Source organism: Strigops habroptila, chromosome 1 (genome assembly GCF_004027225.2).
Source record: "Strigops habroptila isolate Jane chromosome 1, bStrHab1.2.pri, whole genome shotgun sequence".
In the NCBI taxonomy this organism is placed as follows: Eukaryota; Metazoa; Chordata; class Aves; order Psittaciformes; family Psittacidae; genus Strigops; species Strigops habroptila.
This window is the reverse complement of record NC_044277.2, coordinates 146,502,633-146,527,797: the sequence shown is the minus strand read 5'-3', so window position 1 is coordinate 146,527,797 and position 25,165 is coordinate 146,502,633. Positions and strand designations below refer to the sequence as shown.

The 25,165-nt window shown below is 39.8% G+C and overlaps 1 protein-coding gene across 1 annotated transcript in view; it reads left to right on the top strand.

Annotated features, from left to right (window-relative positions):
• CNTNAP2 (contactin associated protein 2) overlaps positions 1-25,165 on the top strand; it is a 1,011,284-nt gene that overhangs the window by 675,886 nt on the left and 310,233 nt on the right. Inside the window, exon 12 of the mRNA XM_030508582.1 lies at positions 12,419-12,538. Coding sequence (XP_030364442.1) covers positions 12,419-12,538 — 120 coding nt within the window. The remainder of the gene's footprint in view (positions 1-12,418; positions 12,539-25,165) is intronic.

Below are 25,165 nucleotides of genomic sequence, written 5' to 3'. Positions count from 1 at the left end.
AGTATGTTGCTGATCCCAGAGAAGGGAGATGTGTTGAGTATCAGCATAGCTGAGTACAACCCACAGATTCAGAGCTCTGTAGGAAGTTAATCACAACCATAAATAAAAGGGGAAATGGCTACAGGAGATAAATCCTTTATTAGGACAACCAGAACTGGCCAGGGCTTTCCAGGTCCCCACAGCTGCCCCCCCTGTGCTCTCACCCCTAGAGACACCCCTCTCCTCTCGCATCCAGAGCTGATGCTCAAAGACCCGCTCACCCCTGCTTGGTCCTAAGGTACTTCACTGGCTTGTGGGCTAGTTCAGCTTGATCTTCACTAGCCATCACACACTCACACAGCTGCTCTTGCTCCAGTGGCTGGCACCATGGACACAGGGGCCTTCTGGCCTGTGGTCTGACCCCAGTTGCTGGTACCCACACCCCCATACACACACAGGATTGAGAGCTCCTTGCCCGGGAAAGAGGTAGAAAGGAATTTTATGAGAAGGCAGGACAGACTCTGCTGCTCAGATGGAGGGCACCACCAGGCAAGCATACTGACTTGACCTTGACACTAGCCCCTCTTTTTTCCAGACTTTTTCCTTCTCCATATCACCTAACCCTCTCCCTTTCCCTGCCTTTGGTTCTGCCCCTAGCCATCCTATAAGTCCTTGCGATCCTGAGCTAGGTTTTGTGTGCATCCCATAATGTGTCCCACCCCTAAGCAGCAATCCCCTTAGTCTGAAAGGTGTTCAGAGAGCTGCTCCCAGTGACCCACAGTGATGGGCTCCATGCCCAGACACTGGAGCTGAGGCTGTGCTGGGACAGCCCCAGGCAGGTTAGTTGTTGCTTGGGAGTCCTTGACTTGTGCCTATCTGGGCTTGTGCAGATGGGCCTGTGGGCTGATGGACCTTGGAGCAGCCTGCCAGGCTATTATGCGGGCTTCTCCCCTGCTATTGCAACTCTGAGCTCCTCTGTGGCTGTGCAGATGGGCTTTTCCCACAGAACCTGACCCTTTCCCCATGTTCTCATCTCCTCAGTAGATACTCTAAATGAATACAGTGCTGCTGTTGAAACACAGTCCAAGGAACAAGTGCATGCCAGCCAGGGCAACTTCCAAGGTGCTCATATAACACATTACTAATTTCACAGCTTATCCATTATGTGAAAAAGATGTGAAAATGATTTCCAGTAAGTTGCCAGGGCAGAGTCATTGGAGAGAAAACATGAAAAAAGGGACATGGAGCAGGTGTTTCTGCTGATATTTCTATGGCAGTTGGAAAAGTTGAATTGTGTTAGCATTGTGAGTTGCTTAGTGATTAATGGAAATGACAGAGATGATACATTGGTTCTAAATTGGTGTCATGTTGATAGAGGACGTTTTGATTGAGATAACGTAAATGCTGATATGAGCATTTGTTTCTGTAATGTTTTAGTTCTGTTGGTGGAAATAAGTGCTCAGCTCCTCTGGAAAAGCCTTTTTGGTGAAGTGTGTTTGTATAGCAGTTTTATATGTAAGCTGCTGTTTGATGTGGTTTGTAGCTTTTCAAACATAAGCTTTTCATGTAAGGTTATAAGAAATCATACTTTATTTGACCAGGGATTTTCTAACAAGGAAGTTTTACTCAAGTAGAACTTCAGTTGAATAAGTACAGCCAAGTGAGGTACCATCTTTTCCTTCACAGGGTTGCTGGTTGCAATAGGATCAGATACAAAACTGTTTGGGGAGCTGGGATGGGGAGAAAGGGGAAAAGGGGCAGGAAATGGTGACAATTACAACTGTAAAAAGTAGACTTAATTACAGTCTTAGAAATAAGCATGGGAATAATGCATTTTGGGATTAATAATAAGAATTATATAACATAATATTAATGGTTATATATATCAAAAACTGACACTGTAAACTTTTAAAGCTCTGTTATGAGAATATCTTTGTGCAGCTGAGCATTATCTAACATTGAGGAAGGTCAGGTCTTAAGACAGATCAAATGCTGTGATATACAAGGCAGGAAAGAATCACCATGAACTTGGTGGAGAAATATCTGTGGGTTTAATTTGGGGGTTTGCTCTTTGTTGCCACTTACAGCAATCTTGCATTAAAATAGGTTTCCATATAATTTGTAACTTTGACCTAAATTTACTGGAGTCGTCTCCCCTATTTTGGCCCTTAAAAATTTGCTGAGGTTTTCATTTGTATATCTTGGCACACATTAGAGGCAACCAAGGATTTGTACTACACAGCTGGGAATGTGTCAATCCAGGCTTGTACTTTGACTCCTCTTTTTCATTGCCCTAGCACTTCAGAGTGAGTGGGAGTAGATATCATACTTTGGGAGTATGGATTTTTCACACTTAGTTTTTATACCAACCTTGAAGCCTTTTACATGGGAGAGAGGGACAGAGAAGGGGGCAAGGTGTATTGGCAGTGTGTTCATGTTGTTTCCCAGCTGGAGAAGACCCAAACAAGCTTCCGGCAGCTTTGAAGCTTCCTGTTGCTGGGACCAGTGTAAGACCAGCACGAGCATGGTGAATGTCTAAGTTTCTTTGACAACCTCCCCCGTCAGATGCAGTGCCCAGTAGTGCATTACAGCTACACAAATGTGCCACACCACCCGGATTTAGGATGAAAGTGTGCCTTCCTTGGAGGTGTTTTGCATGACTTGCAGTTCTCCCTTTCAAATGCTTTTACTCTGAACAGTGATTATTTCAGGCACAAAGACCCATGCCAGAATGCCGTTGATTTGGGGTTTGTAATGTCACTGTATCCTTGAATAATTTGATTCTCAAAAGCACCTTGTTAAAAATTGGTGTCTAATTATATTTCTTTCTTGTGGTGTCTATTGGCTGACACTGCTACAAGGATGTTAATTGCCTAATCTATGGCTTCTAATTTAAAATCACTGCTAAATTTGTTTAAAAAAATCCATTTTGGATTTAAATTCATTTTTCTCTGCCCTCCATTCCTCAACCCAAAGCAAAGAAAGAACTAAAAAGAGAAAAAGAAGTACCTTGGCCATAAATTAACTGTTTTTCTTTTGTATTCATAGCAAATTCCTGGGTTGCCCTACTGTGTGGTAACTCAAATTACAGTTTTCCCCCGTGCAGTAGTAACTTTATTATCCCATTAGCAAATAAAGTAGTGTTCCCTTCTTACTCTGAAGGCAACCTCTTTACTTTCTTCCCTTTGTTACCGCAATGATAATTGTAATGTTTAAAACTGATAAAAATGAGCCTAGAGTCAACCTCACACAAGTATGGCAAATTTCCATGGATATTTTGATGTTCCATTCTGTTTCTATGGGGCAGATTGGAATATTGCACTAATAATGAGAATTCTTTACAAGTTCATTAGCTCACAGTAGAAGGCAGAGGGGAGTGAGGCGGATATAGCAGCTGGGGAGATGGCAATCCATAACTGCAGAGTGCTAAGAAGGCTGAAGCTTGGATCAATGGCAGCAGGAGGAAGGCTTATGCTTGGTCACGAAGGAGCTTTGCTGTTGGGAAGTTTTAGTGGCATGACAGCCAGTGCAGCAGGAGACAGCAATGTACACTAGTGCAGCCATAAAGCACTAAAACTCCTTCTGTTTTTTATGTTCCTTATGTTCCCAATTTTTTTGAAGTGTGTATATGTGTATTTCTTAAATGTATATAATAATATATAAAATAATTATGTATGATACATGTATAATCAAAATTAAAGAATGGTCTTTTGGAAGCTATTTTCAGGATTTTGAGGTGCAGAGTAACTGAGCAATGGGAGGTACTATGCTTAGGAGGGATTAACCAACTGTAGCAGCAGAGGTTGAGGAAAGCTGCTGTTCTGGTTTGGGGTTGTGGGTTTGGGGTTTTTTCAGTTCTGTAGAAGTGGGCTTTATTGCTGGCTTATTTACCTTGTAGTTCACTGCATGTGCTTCTGTGAATGAGGACAACGCTATTTTGGGGTGAATTATCAGAAGTATAACTTGTGGGATGTGCAAATCCTAATATGCTGGGCATTGTCCACTTTTGTATGCTGAGCTTCATGAAAAAATGGGAGAGTCCAGAGCAGAGCAAGAGTAACCTAGCACCTAGAAAACACAACCTGTGGCCAAGATGAATAAACTTGGCCTTTTTAATATAGAGAAGAGATTCGTATCTGCAAATAGACAAAAGATGGCTGCAAGGAGGAGCACAAAAAGTTATCAAATTCATGGGGTGTAGAAAGAGGAATGAGGAGTTTAAATTGCAGCAGAGCAGCCTCATGATATGGAGTGAGCGGGATAAATTCTGATGCTGAAGGGCTGGAGGAGCTCTAGGCTGCCTCAGTGTGTTGAGGAATTAAATCGTGAGAGATTTGGAGCAGGAGTATGTCAGCAATGACAACAGGGATGTAATTGAGCTTTTCTGGGAGATGGATTAGATGATCTTTGAGGTTCATCCCAGACATGTGATTCTGCTGTTACATTGATTATGCTCTCGATAAAGATCCTGCTCTTTTTCCTGGCACTTATTGCTTAAAATAGAGCAATTGAACTGCCTTTTCCCAGAACATCTAGTGGAATGATGAAGTACTTGGGTGATGTTAAGAGTAACGGAACTAAACCCTTAGGCTTCTATTAACTTGTACTTGAACTGCCATGAGTAAAATAGTAGTGTGGTGTGTGATGATCTCTTGCTAATCTCACTTGGCCACAGTGAAAGGGTGAAGTTTTGAGCTCTTAGAATTCATGCGTTTGTCCTAGCCAACTGTGAGAGCAAACCAGGGGTTCATACAATGATTGTATCCCAGAAAACAGTCACATCTGTTTCATTCTGAAGGGGTGTGAAGATGCCAGATGTTGTGCTTTTGGGACCTGTAGTAGCTCAGCTCAACATCTGGCTGTGGAGGTAACCTAGTCATGGTTAAGAAGCAGTGCTTGATAATTATGTGGTAGGCAAAAATAGCAAGAAAAAATTCTAAAATGAAAGTCTTGACTACCTAAGAATCTTCTCTGTGCAGGATTGGATTGTGTTTAGTGCTTTTAATGGTTTGGAGCTCTTCTAGGTAAGTGTGCTTACACTTGGGAAGATAAGTTGAAGCGTATTGAAACAGCTCAAAACATTTTACTTACATGTGCAGTTCTGTATCAGAATGTCACCATTCTTCAGCTTTAATTTCCTCCTTCTATCACTGTTTGATTGATGAGGGTTTTTTGGATGATGGTGGTGGGTGGTTCTCCTTGGATTTTGATTTGTAATTTGATTTAAATTTCAGCTCTCGTAGCTGAAGGTGTTGGGAGCTTCCGTAAACTGACAGCCTAAAAAAGGTGGAAGGGGCAAACAGGAATGTTCAGCCGAAGTTTCCAACCACGTTTGCTTTGCCAACAGCAAATAATCAAGGGCACTCTTAACATTTGGCACTCTGGCAAAAAGTACTTCAGAAAACATTTCAAGCTCACAATAATCAAGATCTTATTTAAGTTTATGGTTCTACAAATGAGTAAACAGTTATCTTAGTTAAGCTTTCAGTTTTGGGTGGTGTTTTTTTGTTTGTAGGAAGGATAAGTACAATATAATTGCAAACAGAAAAATTACCTAGCAGGGAGTGTGTGTGTGCATGCATGGAGATGATGTGGAGGGATTTCCATACCAAAAATACACTTATTATATAAAATTAAACATTGTTATAGATAGCTGTGCTTTAGCACAAATTGGATGTAACTAAATTGCAATGCAGAGCACTTTTAAGAGTGTGAACCTGTGGATTTCAGCAATACTTCCTGATTGTTATATCTGAATATATCAAATATAACTGTCATATCTGAAAAGGTTACTTCACTTTTCAAATGCGAGGTGTGAAAGTAAATACTTGTTCACACTTATTTTGGTCTGACTTCAACAACACATGTCCCAGGTTTAACTATAACTGGAGACTGAACTTGTTCACTTTATTTTACTGTTCCAGTTCTTGGGCATTGTAAGGATGAGTTCCAAATACAGGAGTTTTATATCCAATTTTACCAAACTGGGAGACACAAGATTTGGTTCTGATCATTGCACCAGTAGTCCTATGGAATAACAAGAATGTTGAAGTAGGGTTGCATCATGGTGGCTTTTTGTGGGGCTTTTAAAAAACATGAAGTAGTAGAGCAGACCAGCAGCTCCATGTGTTCTTACTGTCAGAATGCAGATCTGGAATTTAGAAGTTCTGTTCTCATTTGTAACTTTGAGTCATGGTGAGATTTCTACTTCACTTAACCTACTTTAAAAACTGGTGATGTTTCTCCACCATAGAGCATTGGAATGCATGAGGGTGAGGTTAGGTTTGTTGTAGTGCACAGACAAAATGCCACTGGCAGAGCAGAAGCTTACAGTATATGTGTATTAACATTTTCAGTTTGACAATTGATCTTCTGAATATATATTGTAATAAAGCAACCAGTGAAGCGCATTCCTTTCTTTTAAAATCAACTGCAGGTGTGCCATTGCAGTGTGCAGCTATTTCTTGAGAAGTTTGGGGCTTTCTTCCCCCTTCCTAGTCTGTTTGTCCTTTCAGCCCTTTCTAAGGGGCTGAGGAGTTGAAAGCAGCTTGAGTGACATAAACCCAAGCACCTTGCAGTCTATTTAGCTTTCAGTATTTTTCTGGGAAGTTGAAAGTGATGGAGAGGCATAGCTGGACTTTGTGGATCTGATGTAGTGCCTATTTTGTCACTTTTACCATCATTTAATTCCATCAGCTCCTGGGAATCTATGCCTTTCCTATGCTCCTGTAAAGCTGAGATTTACTCCTGTATTAGGAGCAGTATAAAGGAGTTTATTCCCTGCAGAGGCACATTCACTGACAGAATCAAAACATATTGTAACACATTCATTGTGTCACATAGTGCAGACTGTCATGCTAGGTCTTCTATTTGTAATGAGCTTTGGACTTATAGAAGGAGGCTATTTGTCAGGCCTAAATTTAAAGCTGCCTTTTTCTGCATAGATGCAGAAAGTGTAGTTCACCAAGATGCTACTGAAACTCTCTGGGAACATCATACAGGGTGAGAGAGTTGGTAAATCCTTTTTGTCATTTGACTCTTCTGCCTTCTAGAGAGAGCCAGCAGCTGTGCCACCTGTATGGGATAACTCTGGCTTGATCTTTATGCAAGTCACAAAGTAAAACAGGAGTGAGAACATCTGCTTCCATCGATAAAAAGCCATTGAGCTCTAACAGAAGCTGACTTTTCCCAACTTTCGGGTAACAGGAGCTGGGAAAAGCTATTCTGTAAAACTGTTTTTCTGAACCATTTGCTTTTCTTCAGATGTTTAAAATAGAGGATCCTAAAAACTCAGAAATGAGCATCTTCCCCAGCCCATCAGCACCTCCACTTTGAGGTTCAGGTAAGCTGTTCTAGGAGTGGAAAAGAACCTGTGAAGAAATGCAAAATGCAAATGCTGTTAAGGTCTGCCTGGCTACAAGGGGTGTTGTTAGGTTTTGTTTCACTCCAAGCTGTTCTCCCTTACTCTACTTCCCTAGTAAATCTTTACTAAGAGAAACTTCTCCCCTCAAGCCCACTGCCGTGCATATTAGCTTAGTCAATGGTGAACTTCAAAATGCATGCATAGTTGCCTTCATCAGCTGATTAAAATGACTGGCTTTTCTGCACAGACTAAGAAGCTTAAAGAAGCTTGATGTTTCACATCAAAAGTTAAAAGGAGATTATTTTTTTTTATGTTGAAGCAGTTTTTTAAACTTTACGTTACAGCACAGACAAGCCCTTTCAAATTTTAGCATGAAATGGACTTGGTGTTCTCGGCTTGAGCTCTATTATTCAGGTGATTAAACTTTAAAAAGACTATAGCATTTTTTTTTAAGCTCTTTCTGGTTTTGATTCTTTTTGTACATGATTTTTGCCTGACTGTAAGACCATGGATCACTGTTCTGACTAGGTCTTCACCTCTCAGTAGACATCTTGCTGTAGACAGCAATGCAATATGAGAGCATGTCAAGTTAAGAGTAAAGAAGCCATTCTGGATGTATTATGCTAGAAAAGGCTTATCTGGACATCAGGGCACATGTGAGTTTTACTTTTAGCTTGGAAGATTTTTGAGGTTTAACACTCTGGAAGTTCCTTAAGGGTATATACATTTTGTGTTTGGACCAACTGTTGCGTGAAAAAGGGTAAAATAATTTGGCAGAAAATAAACCCCCTTGCTTTCCAGCTGATCCTCAGATATTAGAGGGGCTGGGTGCGGCTAGGCTTAGATTCTGAGGGATGCCCAATTTGCCACTATCAGTCCGGTTGCATTCAATATGTTGAATAATCACGATTCCGGATGCACTACTAGTGCACTGCACCTTCAGTCTAATCGTGCTCACGAACTAGCACGGCCACACTGAGGGAGCTGGTCGCGTTCAGTGAGAGATTTACGATTAGCTACTTAAACAGTGCAGTTTATTAAAGCAACAGATACAGGTTCTTGTGGATTGCCGGTGATAAATACACTGTCTGCACAAGCACGTGCAAATAATAAAGTATACAACCGCACGACAAAGTTATGAATAATACAGCCTGGCTTTAAAGTATAAAAGTAAAAAGTAACTCTATATAGAGATTCCTAATTTTCCCGGGGAAGCACTGGATACAGTGCAAGTCTTACCCAAAGGCGTCCCTATGGGGGGGAAGAAAGGTCCAGCCCGTCGACTGGTCCCAGGAGTCGAGAGTAGTCTGCTGATGGGGTTTTCCTCGGCTCGTCCACGATGATGTCTTCCCTAAAGCCCCCCACTTTTTGGGTCATTTTTATAGTATTTTTCGCTTTCAAGGTGGAGCTTGAGTGACTCTAGTCATACATACCTTTATTGTTATTGGTGTAAATTTTCCTCGCTTCGCTTTTAAAGGTATATGCCACAAAAAATTCAAAGAGCATGCTCAAAGAGGGGTGGTCTCACTTTGGAGGTGGGTAGCATTGGAGGTGGAGGTGTGTTTTCATATTAAAATGCATTATAATGAAGCAAAGTTCACACAAAGGACAGCATTTTGTCAAAAGATGACAGGCCGTTGGCTCAGGGCATCAAGTTTGCAGCTTATCAGTTTTAAGTACCACCTAGTTCCCACCTCTGCTGGTGTTGGGACAGAGTTTGGCTGCAGAATCTCCACTCTGTTCCATCCTCCGTCAAGCAATGTTGCCACAGGAACTGCTGTGGAGTAAATTCCTGGCATACCACGTGCAGCTGCAGCTTACCCTGAAAGTCCGTTTTTCCTTTATGTGTGAGCAATGCTACATTTTTAAATATAAGTTTAATTTCTAAATCATATTCAGTAATTATCCCACACCAACTACCAAGAAAGCAAATACACATTTTACTTCTATTGGCTTTAAAAGCAGATATCTATTGCTCTTATGTCTTCAATCCTTCAATTATGTGGGTTTTTTCCCATCTTCCGGAAGAAATCAGCACTAAAAGACGCTTCTCTAGCTCTCTCTCTGCCTCCTTCTCAGTGTGTAGATATATGCAACCATTTCTCCTTATTCACATTTGAGCACTGTAGACTTTATATCCAGATCTTGCCTTTTGCTGACTTGTAATTTCTTGGCTCTGTTAATTCTTTTGCGTGTTTATTGTAACTTTCATCAGTTTTGATTTTTGTGGTGATCTCTTCCTTGTTTTCCTTTTCTGTATTCCTTTCCTGTATCCTGTTTTCCTTCTCTTTTGTATTTTAATATGCCCAGGTGACTTCTAAAACAATGTTCCTTCAGTGTTCATCCTTTCATCTATTCTAGGTTTTCTTTGGGATTCTTAGTTTCTATTTTCACTTGTTCTTATGTCTTACACATGACTGAACTTTCTGTGCAGCATTTCAAAAGCCCATTAAAAAGTAGTATGGAATTACAAGGTCATCCTGTGTTGTCTCCCTTTCTGCGTCATCTTCTCCACTTGTGACGTCTTGCAATCATGTCTTACTGTCCTCCCCTCTGCAGTTGCCTTCGCTGCCTGCTATTTGCCACTTTTGTTCTGCTCTTTCAGCTAGTGGCTACCCTTTGCCATCTGAAGTCAACAGAAGGGTCTCTTTCTGTCATTAAGTGTCTTCATACACCGGAACATGATTGTTCACTGTTTCCTACTGCATCTTGATTACCAGTTATTCTGTCAGTATACTAACTTCACTTATCCTTTCATTTTGTCCCTATACTCCTGTTAAGTGATTTCTATCCTTGACCTAGAACCCATCCATTCATTTATTCCCATTTTTAAGTTCCTTAAGTATGCATCTGCATATGGACAAAACCTGCCAAAACCTTACCACACGCTCATGACTTTTCACAAGTTGAATTTGTTTAGAATATTTCACTTTTCTGTCTTTATTTGAAGAATGATCTTAATTTCTATAGTTTGGTCTTCGACATAATGTTAAAGCTTAACAAATGCTGACATATTCAAAAGCAGCCTGTTCTGTGCTCTGATACTAATAACTACCTACCTACTGCACTCTCCGTTTCCCATTCCAGAAAAACAGAAGGAAGGATGTTGTATCTAAACCCTTTAATTTCCTGTAAAAAATACTCCGTAGGGATAACTGAGTGTCTGATTAACCAGTGTAACTTGGTTTTGTCTTCCATAGAACACTTTTTCCTGAACTGTGGTAGTACCTCTGTACAAAGGTTGGCCTGTCTTCTTGAAAAGAGCAAACCTAGAGTCATATGGCTCTATGTAAAGATGTGGATACTACAGAGACAAAACTCCCTTGGTTTCTGCAAGGGTTTAGAAAATGAAAACACCAAACTTTGGGGACATCATAAACAGTATTTGTCATCTTGGCTTGATCTGGTGTGCATCTGTTAAAATTTGTGACTTGTTATCTCTCCAACTGTACATGAACAGGGCTGGTATTTTGTGATTACATTTAGGTGGTATGGAGAGAGTTAGAGAAATATTTCAGAAGAAAATTGGTCCTGAATCCCTTATGAAATTTGCATGAAGTGTCTGAAAACAGGCACAGAGTTTCCTTGATAATGAAGGAATTTGTTGACCTTAGTTTGGGGAGGAAGGAGAAATGGCTTGGAATATTTCACAATTAAAGTGTCTAACAGTGTCTACTTCTTATATAAAAGTGACATCAGACCCTGTAATGAACACATAAAACCTTCCAGGAAATTCTTTCTCTTGTAGCATCAACAAGGAGATTTGCTTACACAGGTAACAGTCTTTAGCTTTGTGTTCATGCCACATCCAAACTGGAGACTTTCTTAGCTCCACTTTTCCTCCTGCATCTTTATAGTTGGAGGCCTCTAAACGCGCGTGTCTGTGTGTGTGTCTGTGCATGCGTGTGTGATCAGTCACTCCTCAGAGCCCAGTGAAACAGCTCATCCTTATGGACATTTGAAATAAAGCCAGTCTTAGCCAGGAGATTGCTTGCAAGAATTGCCAACAAATGAGATGGATTTTTAGAGTGGATATGAAGTCTGGTTAAACAAACATTTCATTTCCTTTAGCAGCTGATTGATTGATTCCAAACAAAAAAGCTGTACCATCTGTTCCTTCGAAAACAAAGCAGCATTAGACATTCCTCCTCTTAAATATTGCATGGAAAAATATTTACATAGTTTACCAGTTAGATATATGTATACAAACACACCAATTTAGATAAACTACCAGTTTTACTTTTTCTATGCCTAAAATGATTTATTTCCTTCATGTATAATACACGAGTTTGTAGTAGTCGTACGTTTCAAAGAGAATATGGGAATTACTAGAAAAGCTTCTACCTACAATGCTTTTTTTATTGTGCTGGAGTTTTATGACTTGAAATAGAAACCAGTATGGAGAGGTCAAGGAAAAATTGAAGGGAAACCCCCTGCTAAAGCAATTAAACTTCTTCCAGTAAATAGGGGGGAATTTTAGACCTTGCTGGAACAGAATATTATTTATGTAGATCAGTAAAAGGGGAGCTGCAGAGCTGGGTAGAAACAAGTATGCCATGTAGTGAGAAATTTCAGTTTTGAAACTTGATGTTGTTCTGAGTTATAATAAAGCCTGAAAAATCCTAAAATTTACAGAGAGAAAACTGGGAATCTTTTTGGTGTATCTCTTAAAAGTGTGTTGTGTCAATAGAAGTGTCTCCATTCATGATGTAAAGCTTAAACCACTCTATAAACAGTTCTGAACCAAAGTGTTTTCAAGAATGGTTTAAAGATACTCTTAAAGTTTGGTTCTTCCTCCCCCTCCCACCCACCCTCTCCCCAGCCAAGTTGTTGGAATTCTTTTGCTATTCTGGCTTTCCGTCACATGCCAAAAAAAAAAATCAAATTGTGTGCCTCAAGCTTTTAATCATTTCTGTATCTTTTGGAGAGATGCTTTGTTGCCTGCGAATGTCACTGACATTACTTTAATCTCAAGGGTATAGTTCTTGTTATATAAATAAAGTCAGTTTATTGTCATTATGGATTTTTTGCTCCAGGATATGAAGATCCTTATTGTTGTGGTTTATTTCATTCCAGCTATTTATGAACTCTCTTGTGAAGCATACAAACACTTGGGCAGAACTTCAAATTACTACTGGATAGATCCAGATGGCAGTGGGGCACTGGGACCTTTGAAAGTTTACTGCAACATGACAGGTAAATGCATTGTATTTGCTAATTCAATTTTATTTTTCTTTAATGTACTTGGGAGAAGGAGTCTGTTCATAATCCATATTTCTTAGCAAAAGAAAAACAATTGCTGAGAGCTTTTACATGACAGAGGTCATCAAATCTGTCGTCACCATTCAGTATAGTCTGAGCAAGGCAGTGATTAATCTATTTTAAAAGCTTTGCAAATCACAACTATTAATTAGCCTCAACTGGCCTCTGTTTCCTCAATGGTGCATCATCATTTAAAATAAAGAGTAGACATATATGGCTATTTAGCAAAATTATTGTATATCAACATATTTGTGGTTCAGTAGTGTCTGTCGTTCATGGAGTACTGTAGAAGCAGCTTCCTAGAAGTGTCAGACTTTCCTTCTGTCCAGGTATTGCTGACTGTCACGTACCACCACAGGCAAGGAACAGAAATTAATTACAAGGAAAAAACAAACCGTAGGAGCTTTCTTTTTTGCCTGTTTTGTCCTTTTAACTGGTGTTAGAAGGGCATACCTTATTTAACTTCTGACACGATATATATGACTACATTGACTTATTCTGAGGTTGTTGCGTGGATTTCTTCCTACTTTTAACGCTACTTTTGCATGGGCAGTTTCCCATCTTGGCATACTCGTGGAAGATATCCTGTCTTGGTCATCTGTGTTGCCATGCTGAGGCAGAAAAATATGATAATGAAAAAAGGAGTCCATTTTTGCACAGGCAGTATATTATTTCTTTGGCCTGTTAATGTGTGACAGTTGTCCCAGCACTCTTTCTGATACGAAATACTGATTAACTGAGACAACAGACATGTCCTCTGGCTATTCCCCAAATGTCTGCATAGTGAGTTTGAATTTCAGTCTGTTTGCATTGGAAACCTGGCGTACATCAGAGTCCTCAAACTTCAGCAGCAGCAACGTGAATGCAAAGGCACTATCATAAGGTGAAATGGCAGCTCTGCCTCTTTAGGGGTCACAGTTCCTGAAGTTCATGTACCTCTTCCTGCAAGCAGAAGTGTGTATGTGTCTGTGAATGGGAGAGAGTGAGGGGGACAGAGGGGGAAAGCTCACTTGAAGGGGGATGAATGGCACATGCAGCAAACCCCAGGTCAAGTGCTCATAGGTAGACAGCCTGTTGGAGAGCAGGAGATGACCGTTGTTTCCTGTTGCCATTAATGTCTGCATTTGTATAATCAACACATACCTAAGAAGGAGCCCGATCTAAGCTCTGGGAGTAACATCAGTCCTTCTTGGACTCGGGAGACAGGCCAGCCAGTCTGTTCTGAGGCACAGGTGTAAAGGCAATCTTTCAAATAAGTGGATCCTGACCCATTTAGGGCTTTTTAAATCATAACTAGCACCTTGAACTGTATCAGTAGCTAGCCAGGAAGGTACTGCAGGGAACAGTGCCAAAAACTACTGATAGAATATAGCCATTTCTGCTCTTCAGAAGAACTGGTGTGTTCAGCCCTAGCTGTAGCTTTTGGGTACTCTCAAAATTGAAGATAATGCTACTCTAGTGGTGTCAGGCACAAAAAAGTTCTATCCAGTACTACAGTGTTTCTCATTCATGTTACATATAAAGTAGCAGGTCCTGGCGCTTGCACAACAATGGGGAAGGAGATCATGAGCACCAAGACAGATGATTTAGTGCACATTCCCATCATTTGGATGTGACACACGCTGTGGAAAAATGAGTTTTCCGTGTTAACTGAATCACTCTCATCAGCAACTCTTTGCTACAAGAAGAAGGCTTTTTGCATTGATATCTGTGTAACTATTTAAATTGTAAAAATAAGAACCTAACGGAACTATTTCTTCATTAAAATGCAAATGGCTGCAATAAATATGTGAAAATTGATGAGAAGTAATTTTAGTCTCTGCTTCTAAAACAGCAGCAAAGGAAAGGCTACCCTGACAATTGTTCTCAGATAGCTTAAAGCACATCACCTATATACATACTGTGTAGTACTTATACATTGCACTTCTTCATATGGCAGGATAGTAATATTTTAAATTGAGACATCCTTAACCGTATTTCCCCCTCAAGCCTGAGAGTCAAATCTGAATGTTCCTGTTAACCCACTATGTTAAACATCCCTATATTAAATTACTATTCAGGATGCTAACAGACATATTACTTGGGTGGAATTAGCAAGTAAGAACATCTTAGTGACTAAAAAGGTAATGTAAAATGGAGCTCGCTACTTTGATTCCTGGAGATACAAGCCCACAGGTTAGGGTAGTAAAACTAGTATCCAGCTTCCTAAAACAAGGTGGCTTAAATCTGTACTACAGTAAGCGTGAAAGTAGTACATGGCTGTTATTGGTGCAAACTGTTGGAGAGCAAGCTGCACAATCACTTGGCTATAAACCTTCAGGAGCAAGGGCAGTATCCTGAAAAGCCACTGAAATAGTATGTTTCAAAATGGCATCTTTAGCCCTTGAAGGTGCTGTATCACAAATGTTGTTCTTTCATCATTATGTCTTGTTTTTTCATCTTTTATCTTGCCTACAGGTTCTATAGTCAGAGTGCTAGGATTCCCAAATATGGCCAAAAAAAAAGAAGTGGGTTTTTCTTCAAGAGAGAAAATTGGTGCAGCGTGCAGCTGTCTGGGCATATTTCTGGGAATAATCCATATCCATCCTTAGTGTGTCTAAATTTAGTAAACTGGAGAATGTCATGATGAATCCTGCCCTTGACAGATGTTGCTGTGGTAGTAAAAATTGTTCTGATTTCTAAGATGTCCTGGCAATTCAAGAATGCAGTCAGTCGTAGAAATACATATGTGCATGTGCTCCCCACAGCAATTCATGGCCTCTGTAAACTACTCTGTATTGTTAAAGAAATCCCAGAGCCCCCCCCCATTCTCTTGTCTTCTCTAAATAAACCTCATACTCACAGTGCTGTGTTTCGATAGGGAAGAAGAACCAAGCACTCGCATTTTATGTGCTCATAGTGGAATTAAAACGTTGAGATCCCATGTTTAGGTATCTATACCTGCTGCAGTAACACAGCTTTTCAAAATCTAGGGCATTGCAATAGATGTTAAGTAGTTTTCCAAATACTTATCAATAGGAACTATGTAAGTTTCAGGAAGCTTTTTTTTTCCTTTTACTAAAACCAGTATTGAAACTGTTTAGAGTTGTAATGTTGGAACTTTGCGAATGAATTTACAGAAAAATATTCCACAAAGCTGTGATGTAGCATATTTAACCAGTAGACTGCTGTTCAGTTTAGCCCAACTTGTCATCTTGGGCAAACAGAGAACTCTTCCAAAGCTCTGTCATCTTAAGGCCAAGATTTTACCTTCTTTCAGAGACAGGTCCACATGGCAGAGTTAGAGCCTGCATTGCAGCATGTTTTTCCAAAGATGGAGGATTCTTATCTCAGGATGCAGTTTGAGGCTTCCCATTTTCTCTTGAACCATCATTAGAACAGTAATAGTAGTGGAAAGAACTGCTCTTTTAAAATATATATTGGAAGATGTAAACTTCGAGTATATTACAGCTTCACCCCATGGCTCTTTGTGTCACTTTGTATTTCTGAATCCTGAGGTTTGATTCAGTTTCCTCTCACAGTTTTTGTTTCAGTCCCATTGAGAAAGACACAAGAAATAAGCTTATTACTCCCTATTTTTAACATTTCTTTTTTCCCCCTCAGCCCAGGAGGTAGGGAAAAAGGTGTTACATCAGTAAGTTTACCCTGATATTATCTTGTGTGTTTGCCCTGCAAGAATTTTCAGGCCAGAGGGTAAGGAATAAGTAGAGGAACAATGCACAGGGACCGTAAACACTTAGTTGTTTATCCTAATGGCTGTATGGGACTTGAGTGGGAGAGGCAGACCATCACTTCTGTAGTTCCTTGAGGCTTTATGCTGAGGATAGGGAAATCATAGTCTCTTTTCTGCTGTTCCTTCTGCTTCATCATTTAGTCCACTGATGCAAAGCAGAACTGAAAAGTTTCATAATCTATTTTACCGGAAGATATGTCGGTTAATTCTTTTTATTGGTCCTGAAGTCATTATGCCTCTGTGATGTGGCTTTTATCTCATTTCAGGTTCCAAATAGCTGCAAGCATAATGGCTCCATTTGAGTGTTACTTACCCTATCCCCTTTCTAGTACAGTTCTTTTCCCTAAAGCTGCACATCTTCAAACACTTTGAGAAATCGTTATGCATATTCATAGCCTGTCTCATTAAGGTCAAATGTACAGGGTGGCTTCTCTGCCCACTCTCCCCCTTCCTCTCTTCTCTCTGTCTTAGAAGTGGCACATGTAATAATTATTGCAATGACTTTGAGTAGACATTAAACAACCATAACTGTCATATCCTGTGATTTTTTTTCTGTCTTCTTTCTGTAAATAGTGGGTCACTGGAGTGCTTTTTACTGTGACATATGTAGAAACATATGGCATGAATAGAAATGTGCTATCCATCACTACCTACTAATGGAAAGTGCCCCAGCAGCAGTAAATGTTTAATTCTATTGCACATATCTATATAATTATTTTCAAATGAGACATTTTACCTGAGAACCAATTTACTGAACTTCCAAGGTACAAAAACTTTTTTTCATACAGATATATACAAATGCATGTGAAACATAAAATTTGGAGCAATTGAATTCAATAGATCAAGGTAAAGACTTCTTTTTATGTAGATTCCTCAGTTTGATAGAGGAAGGAGTTAGTTATTTTTAGTTGTTAACTGAAATAGAATAAATTGGCACACAATTAAAGACAATAAACTTTTGTCATTGGGCAATGGTAAGTTGTTGCATGACAATAAAACTTAGAGAGCTTACCCAGTGTAATCTCTTTGCAGAAAGCTTCCAGTATAAGTATATAAAGCCTTTTACCTAAAATACAGGAAGGAAAAATGTCATCAGTGCTTCAAATGTGATACATGAAATGGAGTTTTGATTTTTAGCAGCATCTCTTAAGTTGTAGAGCTTTGTTTTGGAGGCTTAATGAGTCTGTTAGATACATTTGCAAATTAAAGTGACATTTGAGAGGTAAAAAAAGAAACAAATAGTTCATATGGATTGAGGCTGTTTTTGCAGAGTATCCAAGCTTATTTCCTTGAAGAAGAAACAAGAGAGAAAGAAGAGAATGGAAGGGGCGTCTGGGGAAGGGCAAAAGCATCAGGCCATGTAAGGCACTGGTTTTAGCCAGCTGACTTATCAAGGTAAACCTGTAAAAAGAAGGGAGAAAAGATGCTAAGGAAGAAGGAAAATAATAGTCATTGAAGCATCAGGGTATCGTGCCGGGGGAAGCATCTCTCATAGCAGACTTTCATCCTAAAGTGAATTCATCCTGCTAATGCCAGAGTAAAACAACAGACCCATGAGAGACCTGGAGACAGAACAGACTGTGTTTACATGTTTGCCTGCCAAGTAGGCTGAAACATCCTGCGCCTCAGTTTTCATTCATTGATTATTTTTCTCATCTGTTCTTATTTCCAAGGCATGCCCTTTGTGTTCCAGCTTTCACTGGTGCATCATTTTGCTTTGCATTCAGCTTTTTTGGTATTTTTAATTTATGTCAATTTGGCTTCTTGTGAAGATGTTGAGATACTGCTAAGTACCACATCAAGCAAATTCGGCTAGTGTCTTTCCTCCCCATGCTCTGGAGCACAGTACCGACTGCTGGTAAGAAGGTCATGGGTGTCTTCCCAGCTGCGTGTAAACTTTCCACTCGGCATCAGTCACTTCACAGATTATAAATTATCCAGCCTTTATCTGGACTCACCTTGATTAGATGCAGCTCGCTGCCTGGAATCCTTCTGAGATAAATCAGGAGGGTTTCTGGTTGGTTGGTTGGTTTTGCCTCCGGTTAACTCTGAAAAATGATGTTGTTAGGCACTCCTGGGCTTGGCAGTTGCTTGGGTTTGACTGGTGAAAGCCACTACCTAGATGGCAAGGGATGAGTGAGTGTAGGCTGTTCCTGTGTTCTGTGGCAGCATGTTGAGTTCAACATGTTGGCAGGCTTTTAAGGATGGTAGAGGAAAGAACTAGAGGCTACGGAGCCCTCCTGGTAAAGCCACATTTCAGTGTCATGTGATTGTGAGATCACTTTTTATTACTTGAATGTTCAGAACTTAAAAATACAATGCTATGGGAACAGTCTCCACATGGAGGTGAAGGTTTTAATCTCAGGGCTCATTATAATGAAAAAAAAAAGAATTTATTGGGAAAACATAATGTGAATCAGCATCTGACTTCACTACACAAAAATGTATCCTAAAAGAACTGCTGTCATAACTTTAGGGTTTGCTGTAAATCACATCAGAATCGCATGATTCTAAATCTTCTTCTAGTACCTGTAGGTATTTTCTCCAGTCACCCTTACATGTGCAGCAAATGAAAAACTAAGCCCAGTGTGCAACTGCAGGGAAAATGTCTAAACCATAGAAAGCCCTTGTGAAGTCTGCCCCCAGGGAAGGGTTCTTGATTTGCTCTGTTTCAGTCCAGGACAAACTTTATAATTGGCATTGTAGCTTCTTGTTGCCAAGTAGCAGAAACATTTCCCACTGTCTGACTACTTTCTTTGGTTTCTTCCCCTTCTTCCTTCTCATTCCACCTCAAGCTCTCAATTGTCATATAAAAGAATATAAGAATGAAAGTCTCTTATGTCAGCCACTTTATTTCCAGTGCTCATAGTTGGAGCATGAGCGTCCAGAACATCCATACATAAGGCAGCTAAATGTGCAACGAGAACAAATTGGCATTTGAGACTGAGATAGCAGTAGTAGTTGAAAATGAAGTAGAATCTTTGTTTTGTCAAGTTACTTAGTCTAGGAGGAGGAAAAAATACATCATCTGCAGTCAGAACATATTCCTATTTGTTGGAAACATAGAAACTGGAAAACAAATCAGTTTAGAAGTCTGTGCATTGCAGGACCTCACAAGCCTATATTTCAATAAATCCATCTGTAACAGGGAGAGAAGAAAAAAAGAGATGGTTGGAAATAGGATGATGAAGGGTACCATCTACCTTAAACTCGTAATGTGAAAGTTAGAAGCAAACATCTAGCTCTGGATTCACTCCCTCATACATGTGTCCTAATGGAGGTGTGAGGAACTCAGCACAAGCAGCTTCAGGCCGGTGCAATGAAAACTGCTCCAGTAGAGAACATCATTGAAAGTTCAAACAAAGCTTGTGTTTTCTGTGAAGGTTTTATTTCTGCTTTTGATCGTGGCAGTGGAGCAAAGGCTGGAGAGTTAGTTTGCCCCAGGAATGATGGGATAACTTGTTGGAGTTTGTAAAATTTGGTTTTGATGGTAGTATTTTCTGCAGGGTTGTTGTTCTGTTTGGGTGGGTACAGATGTTGGGGGAGCAGGGGGGAGTGCGTTTGTGCCTGCAGTGGTGTAGCTTCTCTATGCTTCTGTGGGCTTTGAGGAACAAGGCCAGTGATCCAGCTTGTACTGCATGAAAGCCTGTAAGGTGTGTATCACTAGGTTCAAGTGGGGATTTCTGGTGTACTAGAAATACTTTCTCACATTTGTTTCCCCCTAAGGCTTCCTTGTCCTTAAACAACACTTCAAAGAACAGCTTCTCAGCAAGTCATACTCAGAGTTGGTTGTTTCTAACTGCTAGTAGTGTCTTGTTGACAGAGTGGGACTAGGAAGAAAACTGCTTACCTGATCTAAGTATTCTTTCTGTTGTCATTTTCTTTGAAACTGAAATCAATGTAACCAAAAGATCACAGAGCAGATTAGTTTAAAGGAAACATTTGAAATCCTGTTCAGATGACAAATGCTGCATTAAGTTCACTTATTACTGAGATAGGTAATGAAGTGATGAAGAGATTACAGACCATTTTAAAGAGAGAGAAGAGATTCATTCCACTTTAGAACTGCCAGAACCAGTATTCAGGGTGCAGTGCTGCATACTGATGTGTAATTCTCAAAATGAATTTCCCTGAAAAGGCAGGTTAGCTGTGTTGTCACTGTGATGTTACAAAATCAGGACTTCTTTCTTCCTCCCATGTGCTCTGACAGATGGGGGTTTTTTTGAAAGGAAATTATTTAGGCAGTGAATAAGCTGCAGTAGGCATCTGTTTTGATAGATACATAGGCATACCCAGAGGAGTAAAGTACTGCTGATGCTGTTGCCTTACACAGGCAGGAGATGTGCAGAAAGACTCTCCCATGACTCCCTCCCAGGACTTACTAACAAGTGAAGTTAGCGTAGATTATGTAGGAGTGTGAATTCACAGTGTTAGAGCATTTGTGTGGAGGCTGTCTTTGAACACTCCTAGTAAATCCCAAGATTACCTATGTGTTTGCATTTTATCCCTTAGAATTAGTCTTGGTGCTTTCCTACAGAAGAAAACAAATGCACAATAACTGTGATGTGAGTTTACAGGCAATATTTTTACTGATTTCCAGAATGGGTGCTTAGTCCAGGCTTTGGGGCAGCATCAGAAGTATGCTATAAACTCACCTCTACCTCTGTTCCACATGGTAGGAGACATAGAATGAGGGAAAAACGACTGCAGGGTGATGGCAATAAGGGTGAAAGAACTTAATCCAAGATCATCTGGGAATTGGCCATTTTTTATCTCCAAAACCATAGAAAACAGCACTTACTCTGAAAATAGAGCAGTCCATCAGAAGATGCTATGAAGAGACAGCTTACATCCATGGAAATCGAGGAGGAATTTTCCTGGGAGAGGAGTATTCCTGCAACCAGAGTTGGTTGCAACCTATTGAGATTATCACTTGCCCCATAGCATCAGAAAGTAAAGAATGATTGAAATAAATTTGTTACAACTTAAAAGCAAATTAGTGATAGCATTCCACATGGTGTAGTGAGCAGGGTCCAGCCAACAGGGGCCAAAGGTAAGGAAGGAGTCTGTGAGACCATGTGGAGTGGGTAGGGAACAGCTATAGCTAGAGACCTTCCATGAGCAGACCTTGAGGTTTGGAATGGAAGCCTGCAGATTCTGCACACCAGGTGAGAGTCTCAGCTCCTAAGTGTAAGGATCTTTCTCTACCCATGTACTGGAAGCCAACTATTTCAATGTCATGTTTGGTGTCTGTCTACTCTTACTGTGTTTAGAGTTCGTGTTTAGAGTTAATATTTATCATCCAGAATTAAAATGCTTTTTATGCTTCCTGCGTTAGGGTTTCTTCCGTTTGCTAAACTGAAGCTTTCTTCAGGGGGCCTGAAAATATTGGCTTTATCTAGTATGTGTCAGGACACGCTTTCATGAGTGGAAACTATTGAGGGTAATGATCTTCCATTATTCTAGATGAGATTTATGAGACTAACTCCTCACACACTGAAGCATTCAATAGTAAGCAATTTAAGAAAATCAGTGAGAATAATTTATTCTCTTCCAAAAATGATTATTGTAGTTTTGCAAAAGCAGCACCCTAAACTTTGAGAGATTTCTCCAAAGACACTGGTTTTTTTCCCTCCACTTTAGGTTGCACTTGTGCATCACAAAAAGAAATCACTGTAGATTTTCTTTCAGACCAGCATTGTCCGACTGAAATGGAATGAACCTGTCAGTAGCGATAAAAGAAAATTAAATATGTTTGTCAGTAGTAACAGGACAAAATGCTGCCACAAAACAATTGGAAATGGCAATGCTGTGAATTACTGTATCAGAGATGTAGGACCGTCGTTTCTCAACTGGATTCCCTTTTTCTTAGCAATAGTCTGTGGAGAGGAATTAGTGCTCTCTCTGTGGAGAGGCAGGGGTATTCCACAGAAACTACTTGGCAGGCAAGTTGGGGCAGTTAGAAAGGCAAAGCTGACTTGGCTTTCCATAGCCCAACCATGCAGAGTTCTCTTCACTTACAACTTACGGGTCTAGATCGCATCTGTTACTGTCAGAAGCATTGGCTTCTACCTGAAGATGCGTTATTGCTACTATTGTTCTGGTAGTTACTACAGAACTCTGCTGAGGGTGTTGCTTGTACTTGTGCTGTACAGTGAGCATCTAATAAGCAGCTGAGCTAATTAAATGCTAACTGAAAGCTGACCTGATACTATTCAGGTGACTGATATCTCTGCTAGACACAGAAGATACAAATGGAGTAGGCTCACGTATTTCTGGTCAAGAATTGTTATTATCAAAAGGCTTTACTCATGAACTTGCTTTGTGCACTGGCATACATTCACTGCTTCCTTGTGTGTCTTGTTGCCTGAACCAGATTACTTAGAAATGACATATCTATGGGAATTAAAAAGAAAAGACACCAACCTACTTAATTACTATTACTATTCAGAGGGGCCTGCTGACATGAACCTCAGCAATTTTCACCACTGTGTACTGGAGCTCTGAGGGGTTGCCGCGCTTCTGCTTGACACTTTTGCTGTAATTGTCACAGATTTTTGCTACAACCATCACGTTAATATTAAAAACATGCTACTTAATGCCCAAATGTATTGCAAACCCGCTTCTCTGCAGTCAAGTGCTGCAGATGCTAAAGCCCAGCAGCCACATTTTTCATTAAATCAGGGATAGAAGAATCCAATTAAAGTAGCTGCTGTTTCAGCCTTCTTGCTAGGCAGAAGTTACCGATCAATCTTATGGGTTTTGGTAGTACACTAAGTGCCAAACCTAGACAATTTTTCAAAATTAGGTCTTATTATTTTCAAATCAAATAATAATACTTGAAGGTGTAGCTGGGACAAAGATATTCTCTAAGATCCCTTGGAGTTACTTCCTTTCTTCCCCTGTCCTTTTGGTTGCAGTCTGTGTTAGCCTGGGAAATGTCTGCTGTTAAGTCAGTTGCTAACACTTTGGTTCTAATGTATTTTGAACTAATATTTTAATACTCCTCAATATTAAGTCTCTTCGCTTTCCACTTTTCAATAATATTGTCTGCTTCATGTGCTCCCTAAGTTATTTGTTCAGATTCCTGAATGAAATGACACATGGTGCAGTTGTCAGTATTACCTAAGTTTTACTGAGTGAATAAGAAAAGCCTGAATTCTGGATCAATTCTGTGGATCTCTGAAGTATTCAGTTCTCTGAGAAGAGTCTGTCCTTTCGTGTCTTTAAAAATGTTGTGGTTTATTTTTTTTATGTATCGTATGTCAGTTGGTTTTGCCATTTGTTTAGAAGACAGAAGGATCTTTTCTTTTTTTATTTATTTTGAACACGTCCTTATGCCTGAGTAAGTATCTGCCAAGTGACTGGAATAAAACAGAATTTTAAGCAAACTGAACAGTTCACATCTAATTCTACATATTGCAAAGACTTTTCAATTTTTAGGGCATTCTTAGAACTTTTAATATTTTAGCCTTGTATTTTTGGTGCATTCAGTGTTCACTGATTTTAGGTATTGGCATATGTGTGCTATTGTGCAAAGATCTTTTTTCCTTAGGTTGTTGCTCTTTTGCTTAGATTGTTGTTTCTACACAGCACTGCCTTTGAGGTCTGTGACATGTACAGTGCTACATTCACGAGACACATACTGCAAGCATAGTTCCTGAATACTGGTTTGTATTTCCTTTACAGAATCATTTGTATAAAAGCACTCTGTGCCTTCAGATAGAAGTAGTGTCCCCTGCAGTTAGTTAGGGTGGTTTATTGATGGTTGTGTAGGTCCTGAGAAGGAAGGTCTCATCCTTTGGTTACAAGGAAGTAAAAAATTTCACATTCAAGAGTCTCAGGAGGTTGAAAGTTTCTTGTCAGTCTACCATGATCTTTATTCCTCTTGCTTATAGTACTTTTAATTTCTTTGTTAAAAGAATCAAATTTGTAACCTTCACTACTCGCAAGTGGGATATTTGTCTGTTCTTTCTGACCAAGCTATTCCCTTTTCTATAATTTAGTATAGCAGATTGTTTTCTCTCTTCTACCTTCGGTTTAGATTGAGATAGAACTAGATTACAACATTCAGGAAAGGAAAAAAACTTAAACAGACTTCATTAAAGTTGCTGGCTTCAGTATGAAGTCTCATTGGCTTTTTCTTTTCCCCTAATGTCACTCTGTGCAACATTTCAAACCACAGGTGTGCTAAAAAGCTTTGCCTAGAATGTGTTTTAAAATAATGCATAGCTGTTTAATGATAAATGAAATCACTAAAGCACTGGGATGTACTGTGCAGTTTTAAGTCATGCTTCATTTGAGAGATTAGAAATGAAGTAATTTAAGACATCACAATTCCGAGTCACAACATAACTTCTACTGTCTATCCTGTGACAACTAATGGCAGTGTTTTCTAATGAAAAAGTGCTGAAATATCAAAACCAGCAAGAAATAGGATGTTACACTGAACTACATATGACTATGGTATTTGTTATTTAGCTAGGCAATGCCTCAAGCAAGCATGCTCAAGTGTATGTGGCAATCTTCAAATGGGATTCCTAAGTTTAAATGTGGCTGAGTTGATTCAGAATAATGATTAAAATATTACAAACTCTCAAGTTCAAGGCCAGGTTGGACAGAGCCTTGAGCCATGTGGTTTAGGGCAAGGTGTCCCTGCCCATGGCAGGGGGGTTGGAACTAGATGATCTTAAGGTCCTTTCCAACCCTTACGATTCTGTGATTCTAAGAGTGTGAATTAAAATTTTGATCTCTAACTTCTCCAATCTGGCGACAGAATTTTGAAGGCAAAATGAAAAAGAATATTGGTTAGGAATGCAGTTACTCAG